At 37.2% G+C, this 12,366-nt stretch overlaps 1 protein-coding gene across 1 annotated transcript; it reads right to left on the bottom strand.

Annotated features, from left to right (window-relative positions):
• Window positions 1-8,722: 8,722 nt before the first annotated feature.
• On the bottom strand, window positions 8,723-9,630 carry LOC109219040 (cytokinin riboside 5'-monophosphate phosphoribohydrolase LOG4-like). The gene is made up of 3 exons (XM_019383444.1): window positions 9,624-9,630; window positions 8,904-9,118; window positions 8,723-8,818 (listed from the first exon to the last, which is right to left on the bottom strand). The coding sequence occupies exons 1-3, from the start codon at window positions 9,628-9,630 to the stop codon at window positions 8,723-8,725; spliced, it is 318 nt and encodes a 105-aa protein (XP_019238989.1).
• Between the last annotated feature and the right edge of the window lie 2,736 nt (window positions 9,631-12,366).

The following is a 12,366-nucleotide window of genomic DNA, read 5'->3' as shown; positions in this document are numbered from 1 at the left end:
AATATTTAATTAATTATCAAATCTTATCCGTCTGATCGATTACTTGATGGACGTACCGGATTAAGTGAGAACCTCTATAAATTGGTCCTCTCCCCACCCATTTGGTTTTTTTTCTTTCTTCCATCACTAAAGGCGGCGGTAACATAAAGTTAGGCAAGGGGCGAGAAATCAATTTACCAATTAACGCTTCCGCTTCACGATAATAGATTTCGCTTCATGTATGTTTTCTGTAATGATTTTTGTGTAAGATTATTATGTTTAAGATCCTGGCATGCAATTAAAGTTTACGTTTACATACGAGGACGAAAGGTCATGGATTTAAGTGCGTTCTTGTCTTTGTCTCTACACAAATGAAATGAAATGTGCTTCTCATTCTAAAATAGTACACTTAAACCTGATTCTCACTTTACAACAAAAACCACCGATAAAAATAGACAACCCACCAAACTTAGGCGGTTAGGCCTCTGGAAGTTTTCTCTATAAACAAACTTCACTGCTTGTCTCCCCCACCCCTCACTCTGTATAAAGCATCCAGGGGCGGCTCAAGCACATACGGGGCCTAAAGCTATAGTTTAATATGAAGCACAAATTTTTAAAAGAAAGTTATAAGAAATGTTTTTATTTGAAGTCTATTTTTCTAACTTTTTGAGATATAAAGTTGTTAATATTTTTTTATAATCGATTTTCTCTAATAGTTCATGTTTAATTGATATTATAACCAACTCATTTAATCTTTCTTGAGATATTATTGATCTTCAATAAAATTTTATAGTGCAATAGAAGTATAGAACTATCAAAAACATAAAAGTGTTGTTGAACACTTGAACTAATGAAATCTTTGAGAAAGAAGGTGAGTAAGAAATCTTGGAGAAAGAAAGTGAGTAAGAGTATCAAAGAGAAAGACAGAAAATATGTAGGATTTTCTGAAATATGAAGAGATTAGAAAAAAGAAAGATTGATTTGGACAAACTAAGGAAGAGAGCATAAATTTTTAATGAAGGAGTAAAAAGTGAAAAACTGAAACGTTGGGAAAACTATTCATCTACCAATTTTGAAGTAAGTCCAATTATTACCTTATTTATATATCCAAAAAGTTTTCTTTCCTTTTATATTAAAAACTTTATTTTTGTGTTAAAAGTACTAAATATTATTTTTTAAATACTTATGAACTTATTATTTTTAAAAAATGGGGCCCCCCAAATTTGGGGGCCTAAGGCACAAGCCTTAACCTTCATAACTATGGAGCCGGCCCTGAAAGCATCTCAGTCTTTACCCCAATAGCACAGGACATAACTTCAACTATGCTGCTCATTTCATGTTAAGACTACACATATTTAACTAACTAGCATATTCCTAGTGTTGTCTCGTATACCGACTCTTTTCTATGGGCACACTCAAAAATTGTATAACATGACATTTAAGCGTCGGTCGCACGCGTATAGTTTAATCATCAAGCTTGACACTTATTTTGTGCCTCATTATGTTGCACCGGGCACATGCCTTGCGCGAGTAGAGCAACTCTTAAGCCTCTAGCCTATGTCGTGTGTGCGTCTGTCCTATAACGCCCACAAGTGTCTTGTGTCATTGCCAAATATTGCTCTTGCAATATAATTCTATCTCGCATAATATACCGCACTCCACAACTGCATGTCTAGGACAGCATACCCTTGCTTGTATTGCTGAGCCCAAGTCATGCTCAACATATTGTATAGGAAAAATTTGGTTTATAATAAATGGTCGAATGATAGCATGACACGTGAAACCGACGACAGGTAAAAGGTGAATCAAGTAACAACCAGTACCTGGAACAACAGCTGCAGACTGCAGTTGACATCGGATAAACCCTAAAGGGAGCATGGCCAACGGGAGCAGATCGAATATTTGCCATCGGATAGCATTCAATGAATAATATTCTCTAACATTAAATGGGTAGTTCTTGTAGAGAATATTTGCGTTCATGGCATGTCGTTACATATTCATCAATGACTCCTTTATTATCATTCAAGTGGAGCTTGATCCAAGGATCTTGTTTCCCTAAGTATAGCTATAAATAGCAGGTTCAACAGCCATTGTAAGACACGAAATTCTTGATAAAACTTATGTTATATTTCATTTTCACGCTCAATTAAATAACTTTATTTGCTCTTTTACATTGCTCTCATTTCTGTCCTCGGAGACACTGCTCTCGGAGCCATGCTTGTCATCTTCTTCAATTTCAATTGCTAAGCTTTATTTTTAATTTTATTTCTTTAATATTCTTGGGATCAAATCAGTTTGCTTGCTATAAACTACGTAACAAATATAACTGTACCGTTTTACAGGTAAACACATATGATGGTGTATGTTATTTGCCGATGACATAGTTCTGATTGATGAGTCGCGAACCGGTGTTAACGAGAGGTTGGAGGTCTGGAGATAGGCTCTTGAGTCTAAGGGTTTCAGGTTGAGCAGGACGAAGACGGAATACCTGGAGTGTAAGTTCAGCGCTGAGCCGAGGGAAGTTGGCGTGGAAGTGAGGCTTAAATCACAGGTCATCCTAAGTAGTGGCAATTTCAAGTACCTTGGGTCGGTTATACAGAAAGGAGGGGAGATCGACGAAGATGTCATACACCATATTGGGGCATGGTGGATGAAGTGTAGGTTAGAATCTAGAGTCCTGTATGACAAGAGAGTACCACTGATACTCAAAGGTAAGTTTTACAAAGCGGTGGTTAGACCGACCATGATGTATGGGGCTGAGTGTTGGCCTGTTAAGAACTCACATATCCAGAAGATGAAAGTAGCAGAAATGAGGATGTTGATGTGGATGTGCAGGCACACTAGGATGGATAAGATTAGGAATGAAGATATTCGGGACAAGGTGGGCGTGGCTCCCACAATGACAAGATGCGGGAAGCGAGGCTCAGATGGTTCGGACACGTACAAAGGAGAAGCCCAAATGCTCCGGTAAGGAGGTGTGAGCGGCTGGTTTTTGAGGGCACGAAAAGAGGTAGAGGACGACTTAAGAAGTATAAGGGAGAGGTGATCAGGCAGGACATAGCAAGACTTCAGTTTTCCGAGGACATGGCCCTTGATAGGAAGCTGTGGAGATCGAGTATTAGGGTTGTAGGAGATAGTTGAGTCTTTCCTTACTTTGTACCTTTGTGAGGCTAGTCTGGTAGGATTTTTGTCGAAGTCAGTTGGTGTCAATGTTGTGTCTTACTACTCTTTCATTTTTCATAGTGTCGGGTCTATGTACTATCTATCGCTTTTGCTTTGCATCTATTTTTTCATTTTTCCTATGTTTTCTATTCGTAGTACTGATATTGTCTCTTTTTGTCTTCTTGAGCCGAGGATCTTTGGGAAATAGCCTCTCTACTCCCTCAGGGTAGAGGTATGGTCTGCGTACACACTACCCTACCCAGACTCCACTAGTGAGATTTTACTGGGTCGTCATCGTCGTTGTAATCAACATGATATTCCATATTTCAAGGGTCCTGCCCTTTTGTGAGCCCAATACTTCTTGCCAAAGTAGTTGTTAATTAAATGTTTCACACTCTTAGAACATGCAATACAACATTTCTTAACAATCAAAGTCTCCTACAATTTTCCTTTTTTTTCTCCAGATGTTCTCAGAGGTAAGGGTGATATCATCGGTTTGATTTGGTTTTGAACACTACTAGAAAAATGCAAATTTTACAGTGAAATTTCCCACAGATATATTATCAGTGGCAGTTTTCACTGAAATATAAAAATATTCAGTGGGAAATGGAAAAGTTTTCTTTTACCTTTTTCTTAAGAACGTTCCCGCAGACTATAGGTGGGAACTAGTTGGCGCAAAAAAGCGCATAATTTATTTTCCACCGAATCAATGGTAATGTCATCAAAAATAAAATTATTAAAATCTACCCAGTGAAACGATGGGAACCTAAGATAAAAAATTATTTTAATATTCCCACTGATGTAGTGGGAAGCTCAAAATTTTGAATTCTTACATTTTGTCCAAAAACCCGCGAGTTTAAAAATTATTTCACCAAAAACATTGAATGTATAGAAGACACTTCCCACAAATTGACCCTGTGAATCAGTGGGAAAGTATTTTCTATTACATTAGGTATACCCCTTATTTTTGTGATGACCCAAAAGGTCATCTCGTGTTTTAGAAGTCAAATCTGTGCTCCGAGGCCTTAAAAACCTCCTTTTGTCTCATCTCGATTTGCGTGTGCAGTCAGTCCAGACGTGTATCCGGAAAGCCCTTATGTAAAAATTTGAGAAAAATGCAGTTTTGCCTTTAAGATAGAATTAAGTTGACTTCGGTCAACTTTTTGGGTAAACAAACCCCGACCCGTGTTTAGACGGTCCCGTAGGGTCCGTAGTAAAATATTGGACTTGATCGTATGCCGGAATCGAATTCCGATGTCCTTAGCCCGAGAAAAGAATTTTTAAAGAAAATTGTTTGCTGGAAAATATAAAGACTTTTGGAAATGAAATGGTGTGTGTTCTTGATGGTATCGGACCCGTATTTTGGTTCCGGAACCGGTACAGGTTTAAAATAATATATAAGTCAAACCTGTGAAATTTGGTATAAATCGGACCTTTAGTTGAGAAAATGGAAATTTCAATGTACTTGAAGAATTTCATGAATTTGAGGTTAAATTCGTAGTTGTTGATGTTATTTTGATGATTTGATCGCACGAGCAAGTCCGTATGATGTATTTAGTCTTGCATGCATGTTTGGTTTGGAGTTGAGTTTTGGATAGGCCACGGAGTGAATTTGGACTTAGAACAATTCTGCTGCAGTTGGTGTTTTTGTTGCAGGCTCTGATCTCGCAATTGCGAGGTCAGGTATCGCAATTGCGAGCCTAACAGGCCTGGAAATTGCGAGGACTTCATCCCAATTACGAAGAAGTCAGGCCAGCACTTGATCGCATTTGCGATCCCTACCTTCGCAATTGCGAAGTCATCAGGGAGGGTCAGTTATCCCAATTGTGACTAATTGCTCACCATTATGAGGGGAGCAGACAATGCAACAGGTTCGCAAATGCAATGCCTGTTTCGCATTTGCATCGCATTTGCGAGCTTCGCAATTGCGAAGCTCCTGTCGCAATTGCGACATCTGCGACCTATTAAGTGGGATTTTGACGGGATTTTTCATCATTTTACAACTTTCACAAACCCTAAACATCCTTAGGCAATTTTTCAAAGGCTCAAACTCCTCCAAATCATAAGTAAGTGATTTCTAACTCATCTTTTTCAATCTAATTCACCTTTTTACATAATTTCACTTCAAAATCTAGGGTTTTTCATGGGAAATTGGGTGTTTCTGGGTAGAAGTTAGAATTTTCAAATTTTGGGGATTTGGACCTCAATTTGAGGTCCGATTTCAAAACTAATTGCATATTTGAGTTCGTGGGTGAATGGGTGATCGGGTTTTAGTTCGAACTTCGAGTTTTAACCAAGCGGGCCCAAGGTCGGTTTTTGACTTTTGGGAAAATCATTGGGAAATCTATTTTCATGCATTTGAATTGATTTATTTAGTATTTATTGATGTTATTAAGTAAATTATGACTATATACAAGCGGATTGGAAGTGGAACCGAGAGGTAAAGCGGTAATTGAGGCTTGATTTTTGTCCGTAGAATTGAGGTAAGTGTTTGGTCTAACCTTAGCTTGAGGGAATAGGAGTTGTGGTCTTAATTGCTACGTGTTAGTGTTGAGTACAACGTATAGGCATGGTGACGAGTATCTATACGTTGGTGTCAAGCATGCCCGTGAGTCTTATATCATGATTGTTGTGACTCTATTGTGTATTGTCCATGCATAGGTTGATGATTATAAATGTTGAACATAATTCATGTTAAATCCTTGTTAATTGACCATTGTTGAGTATTGACTCACGTTGGGATTTGTTTTCTGAAGTAACTGTTGGAACGAAATTAGTTATAGCTGATTCCCTTGCCGGGATGTTATTGTTCATATTGTTGATTCCCTTGCCGGGAGGTTATTGTTTATATTGTCGATTCCCTTGCCGGGACGTATTGTTTCTAATGTTTGAGTGAGGAAGAGTGTAAAGCACGAAGGGTGATGCCGTGCATGATGTTGTGAGTGAGTGTTAAAGCACGCAGGGTGATGCCGTGCCGATATTGTGAGTGTTAATGCACGAAGGGTGATGCCATGCCATGTTTATGAGAGTTAAAGCACGAAGGGTGATGCCGTGCCAATATTGCGAGAGTTAATGCACGAAGGGTGATGCCGTGCCATGATTATGAGAGTTAATGCACGAAGGGTGATGCCGTGCCGATTCTGTTGATTCTTATGGTGAGGACGAGAGTAAAAGCATGAAGGGTGGTGCCGTGCACATGTTACTGTTTTCCTTATTCCTGTTGATATCATTATGGTGTTCTTTGTGCTTCTTTACTGAATTTTCTGTTGAGTATTTGATATTTCCCGCAGCATGCTTCCCTTCCCCTCTTCATCTGTTATTTCCTGTTTTTATTATCCGTTGTATATTATTTAACTGCACAGGTTTATATGGTTTCGTGTCCTAGCCTCGTCACTACTTCGCCGAGGTTAAGCTCGACACTTACCAGTACATGGGGTTGGTTGTACTGATACTTCCCTCTATACTTCCTGTGCAAATTTCGGTGCTGGACCTCGTGAGTAGATCGTGGGTTGCTGCCTTCAGTCCATAGGAGACCCGAGGTAGATCTGCCGGCGTTCGCAGACTCTGGAGTCCCCTTCCTTATGTTTTTTATATACTGTCTCTTTTCATTTCGAGAACAGTTGTACTTTTCTTTCTAGACCAGTGTTTGTAGACATTCGTAGATGTTCGTGAAATTGTGACACCAGATTCTTGGGTAGACATGTACTGGAGTATTGATTTTGTTATAGCACTTCTGCATTTTATATCTGCTTAGTTACAGTTACTGTTTATATTTGTTTAGGTTGATTGCTATTGTGTTAAAATCATAGTAGTTGGCTTGCCTAGCTTTCACGAGTAGGCGCTATCACGACTCCCGAGGGTGGGAAATCCGAGTCGTGACAATTTTTCTTCTCTTTTTCACTCTCATTCTTCTCTTTCTCTCTCATTCTCTTTGCAGACCAGACCTTTCCCCCATTTTCAGAAATCAGTGAGCTTTCACTAAGCTCATGCAAAATCGGTAAGGCCTCTCTCTTTCTCTCCCCTTTCTTTCTCCCTTTTCTGATTTTACCCTAAATGCCTAAAAACCTAGGGTTCCTCTATGCCTGAAAATCTAGAGAGGGAAGTGCAAATCATCCCATTATATAGTAATAAATGTTTGTAATCTTTTCCAATTGATGTAATTTATGTTTTGTTTGCTAGATTTTGTTTCTCACTTGCTCTTTTGATACAGACTAAAGTTTTTCGAATATTGGAAATTTGTTTCTGTTTTTAGTTTCGAGTTGGTGGAGGGATTAGCGAAGTGTGCATAACGTATAGATTCAACAGTTATTGTTATGAATGCTCAGTAAATGTTATGAATCCTAAATACTTATTCGGTTAACGTTGTTAAATTGATTCATTTTTGGGTTATATGCAACAGAGGCATGTTTCTTAAAACCATTGGGACTTGGGAGTAAAAGGACATAAGAATGTGATCCCGCTATGATACCTGATAATTTTCATCCTCCATTTTTTAGTCTTTTGAACTGGAAATATTTTGCTGTTTTCATCTTAGAAAATGAAATTTCAAACCTATAGTATATACATCCTTTCCATCTCTGAGGAAAAGTACCTAGAGATAAAAGAAGACTTAAACAAGTAAGAAAGCATTGCATTTGGCAAGCTGGCCTGATCCTACAAAGTGTGATCTAACATATGATTCTTCACTCTGCCTTGTACAACGGTGTTTTCCGACTACCTGAACGATGACTGATGAATTATAGTTGAAGTAAATATAAAATCAAAGAGAACAAGGTAAATTTGATCCTCTGGAGCTGGTTCTTTCAGTTGTTGAATACTACTAAGCTGCCAAATTTAGTAGATGTGGTACATTAAGCCAAACAGAAAGAAGTTTCAAGCTTATCTCTTGGAAACAAGTAAAGTAGTGATCTTGAAGTTGGAAACATTCAATTCATTTAAGACAATTATTAGGAATAGAATAAGCAGCAACTAGGGAACTGGGGGGTAAGAGTAGAAAACTAGGAGATAGTTTTCAGAATTGTATCAGATATTCATAGTGCTAAAGGGTTTGCATTAGATATTCATTCATTTTGCTTCAATTTAGCTAGTGTACTATAATCAGCAGATTAGCGTTCTTATAAGATTTCTGAAGTGTTCTGTGGCTTTTAAGAAGTCAATGTCTCACAATGTAACTATTGTAGCCTGGTTGAACATAGTCTTAAAACATGTGTGTACTTGAATAGATCTATGCATGTTAGTAGAGATGGGATGAACCTGATGAATGAGACTTCACTTACACCCTTATCCCATTTAGATAGTTTTCTGTTGTTAGGTTGTATCAGTTCATAGTCTGTACAGTTTTTTCTTTTTGATAGCTAGCTATGTCAAGGCTGGGTATGGTTATGTAAAGTTGTTACTTGTGTGATTAATAGAAATATGTTTGTTACTTGTGTTACATGAATTGATCTCATCAATATCAATTGACAACCTTCATATAGACAGAAAGGTCTGAAAAGAGTTAAGGATGTCTGCAATCATGTTACTATAAATTGCTGATTTTCGTAATACCATCTTCTTTGCTTCTGCTGATTTTCCTAATAGACTACCTTAATCGTATCTGACATTTGGGGGGATATTCTAGCTCCTCTTTTTCCCAATTAAGTTTTGAAGCAATATTCTCTTGGCTAGGAGAGTACTCCTGCAAAAGTCAACAACAACAATAACTACGTCTCAGTCTCAAACAAGTTGAGGTCTGCTAAAAATACTAGTGAAAGAGAAATTACCTCGAGTTTATTCATAAGTTCCTTAGCAATAGGGGAAGATACAAAGATTTGGCGTGCATTAGGACAGATGAAACCTTTTTCCACAGCTTTGTCAATGAATATCAAAAGGGAATTGTAGTAACCGTCAACATTCAATAGTCCTACTGGTTTATCATGTATTCCAAGTTGAGCCCAAGCTATAACTTCAAGAAGTTCTTCTAAAGTTCCATAGCCACCTTAATCAATGTAAATATATCATTAATTTGTTTTTTTATCCTTGTGCATTAATAGTTATTTCTCCAAACAGTTGTCATGGAATATATGCTTACAAGTTTTCAGCTTTTTAAAATGACCAGGAAGTGAAGATACAAAAGTGTGAAAGAAGACAAAATCAGGTCATAAGTCTTAAGGTAACTTCATTTGCTAATCTCTAAGTTGGTTTTAGTTGTTAAATGTAAGTTTAGATGTTAAATTACTAGAACAACTACATGAATTTATGTTGCTTTTACCTTGATAAAAAATCCTTTATTGTGAATATTATATCTATCCTCCAAGTTTAAATTTATTTATGGATGATAAACAATGTGTTAGAATCTTGGTTTGACTTTTAAATTGATTCCAAGAACTTAATAGGAGCATTTCTATGAAAAAATACTTTTCATTCATAGTAATTTGATCTATAACCATAGCCTTTTCTTGACTTATAAAAAGACGAATAAAAGTGAGTTCTTTAAGGTATACTATTCATAATTGATTGTAAATTATGTGAGTTCTTTAAGGTATACTATTCAAGATTAATTGTAAACTAACTTGAAACAAAGAAATTGTTCTATGTCTATTCATTTGTTTGTGTGTATTTGTGTACTAGATGGAACGTGAACATCGTAGATGTATGTACGATAGGAATCATCCTAATCGTTGTGGATTAAAGGAAGAATTTGTTGAAGGTGTTAAAGGATTTATTGCTCATGCAAAAATACTTCCTGAATTTTGTAACGAAGGAACAATTAGGTGTCCTTGTGTGATATGCAAGTGTACAAAGTTGTTGCAACCGGAAAATGTTAAAGTTCATCTTTATAGCAAGGAGTTTAGGAAAAACTATTATGTGTGGACTGTTCATGGAGAGAACTATTGTAGGGTTCGTGATGTTCATTTTCTAAATCTAGTTAGTGGTGAGAGAAGTACACAAATGGAGAATAATATTGAAAATTCTCGATTACATGAAATGGTGTCAGATGCTTTTGGTTTTTACCCAGGGGTTCAATCCCAACAAAATGTAGTTGAGCCTCCCAATGATGAGGCAAAGCGCTTCTATGAATCATTAGAGTCGGCTAGTCGTCCACTCTATAAAGGCTCAATGCACTCTAAGTTGTCTGTTGCAGTTAAATTGCTAACTATTAAATCAGATTGGAATATTTCTCAAGCGGGCATAAATGCTAAAATTGGGCTCATGAGTGAAGTTAGTCCGAGCATTAACTTACCCAATGATTACTATAATGCAAAGAAATTGGTTTCCAAGTTAGGACTTTCCTCAACAAAAATTGATTGTTGTGAAAATGGTTATATGTTATATTATAAAGATGATGCGGCCCTAGAAGCATGCAAATTTTGTGGACAGTCTCGTTTTAAGGAAGTCACAAATGCCAAAGGTAAGAAAGTTGCAGTTAAGAAGATGCATTACATACCAATTATACTTAGATTAAAGAGGATGTATGCATCAATGAGTTCTGCTCCTCATATGAGATGACACCATGAAAATAGAAGGCCACCTGGTGTCTTGTGTCATCCTTCGGATGGAGAAGCGTGGAAGCATTTTGATAGGATGTTTCCAAACTTCGCTAATGAACCAAGAAATATTAGGTTGGGTTTGTGTGCAGATGGTTTCACTCCATTTTCTGTCTCTGCTGCACCATATGCATGTTATCCTGTCTTTGTTACGTCATATAATCTTCCACCTGAAATGTATATGACAAGTCCATATTTGTTCCTAACTTGAATAGTTCCGGGTCCAAGTAATCCAAAAGGTTCAATTGATGTATATTTGCAGCCGTTGATTGATGATCTAAAATTATTGTGGTATGAAGGCGTTGAAACATACGACATATCAACTAAGCAAAACTTTAGATTGTGTGCTGCTTTGATGTGGACTATTAATATTTTTCCTGCATGGTCGACTGCTGGAAAGTTAGCTTGCCCTACTTATGGAAGATACAAAAGCATTCACTTTGAGACGTGGAGGTAAAAACACATGGTTTGACTGTCACCGGCGGTTCTTGCCAATGGATCATGAGTTCAGGAGAAATACTAGTGCGTTTATGAAGAATCAAACAGATTATGATGAGCCACCACCAACCTTGTCAGGTGAGGAAATTTGGAAGAGGGTTAAAGTTCTACCTAAGGTAATTGGAGTCTCCATCAGCTAGAATACCTGGTTATGGCGTTGAGCATAATTGGACTAAACAAAGCATATTTTGGGAGTTACCTTATTGGAAGCATAATCTTCTTCGACATAATTTGGATGTCATATTGAGAAAATATTTTTTGATGACCTATCTAATACTGTTATGGATGACAAGAACAAGACAAGAGATTACTTGAAGGCCAGGATGGATTTACAAGAATACTGCAGGCGAAGAGAATTAGAACTAAAAGAAGTAAATAACAGGATGATGAAGCCTAAGGCTAGTCATACATACACTTTGGATGATAAACAAAAGATCTGTGACTGGGTTTGGAATTTGAAGATGCCCGATGGGTATGCGTCAAACTTATCCAGGTGTGTTGACATGAAAGAAGAAAAGTTGATGTATATGAAAAGCCACGATTGTCACATTTTCTTGGAATCATTAATTCCTATTGCATTTAGTTCATTGCCTGAGGGAATATGGAAACCCATCACAGAGATAAGCTTATTTTTTAAGGACTTGTGTTCTAACAAATTAAGGGATGAAAATCTAATTTTCATGGAAAGTAATATTCCTTTAATCATAAATAAACTAGGGAAAGCTTTTACATGTGGTTTCTTCAATGTAATGGAATATCTGCCAATTCACCTTGCACAAGAGGCACGACTTGGAGGACCGGTTCAATGTAGATGAATGTACTCCTTCGAGAGGTAATGGCCATTAATTATTTTCTCTTTATGTATTTTGGTAAAAAGAATTCCTATCTAAAAGTATGCTATGCAGGATTATTGGCAAATGTAACGGACCGTGAAACAAAAGGCCAAGATTGGAGGGATCAATATGTGAAGCATATCTAGTTAGAGAAACCTCTCATTTTTGTTCGTATTATTTTGAGAATCATGTTCCATGTTTGATAAATAGGCCGAATCAGCATGATGAAGGCGATAATGATCCTTTGGCACTCCCTGTATCCATATTCAATCAATTGGGTAGAGGTCCGAGAAGTCGTCAAAAAAGAAGTTGGACTGATAAGGAAAAAAATCGGCTACAACACATGTATCACTGAATTGCCCCGAAGT

This window comes from Nicotiana attenuata, unplaced genomic scaffold (genome assembly GCF_001879085.1).
Source record: "Nicotiana attenuata strain UT unplaced genomic scaffold, NIATTr2, whole genome shotgun sequence".
NCBI lineage: Eukaryota > Viridiplantae > Streptophyta > Magnoliopsida > Solanales > Solanaceae > Nicotiana > Nicotiana attenuata.
Note: the sequence above shows the minus strand (reverse complement) of the source record. Positions and strands in the feature narration are given on the sequence as shown.

Excerpts from the sequence above, each read along its gene's own strand:
- LOC109219040 (XM_019383444.1), bottom strand. Across the intron at positions 8,819-8,903 it reads AACTTATGAATAAACTCGAG|GAGTACTCTCCTAGCCAAGA; the intron begins GTAATTTCTCTT and ends TGACTTTTGCAG.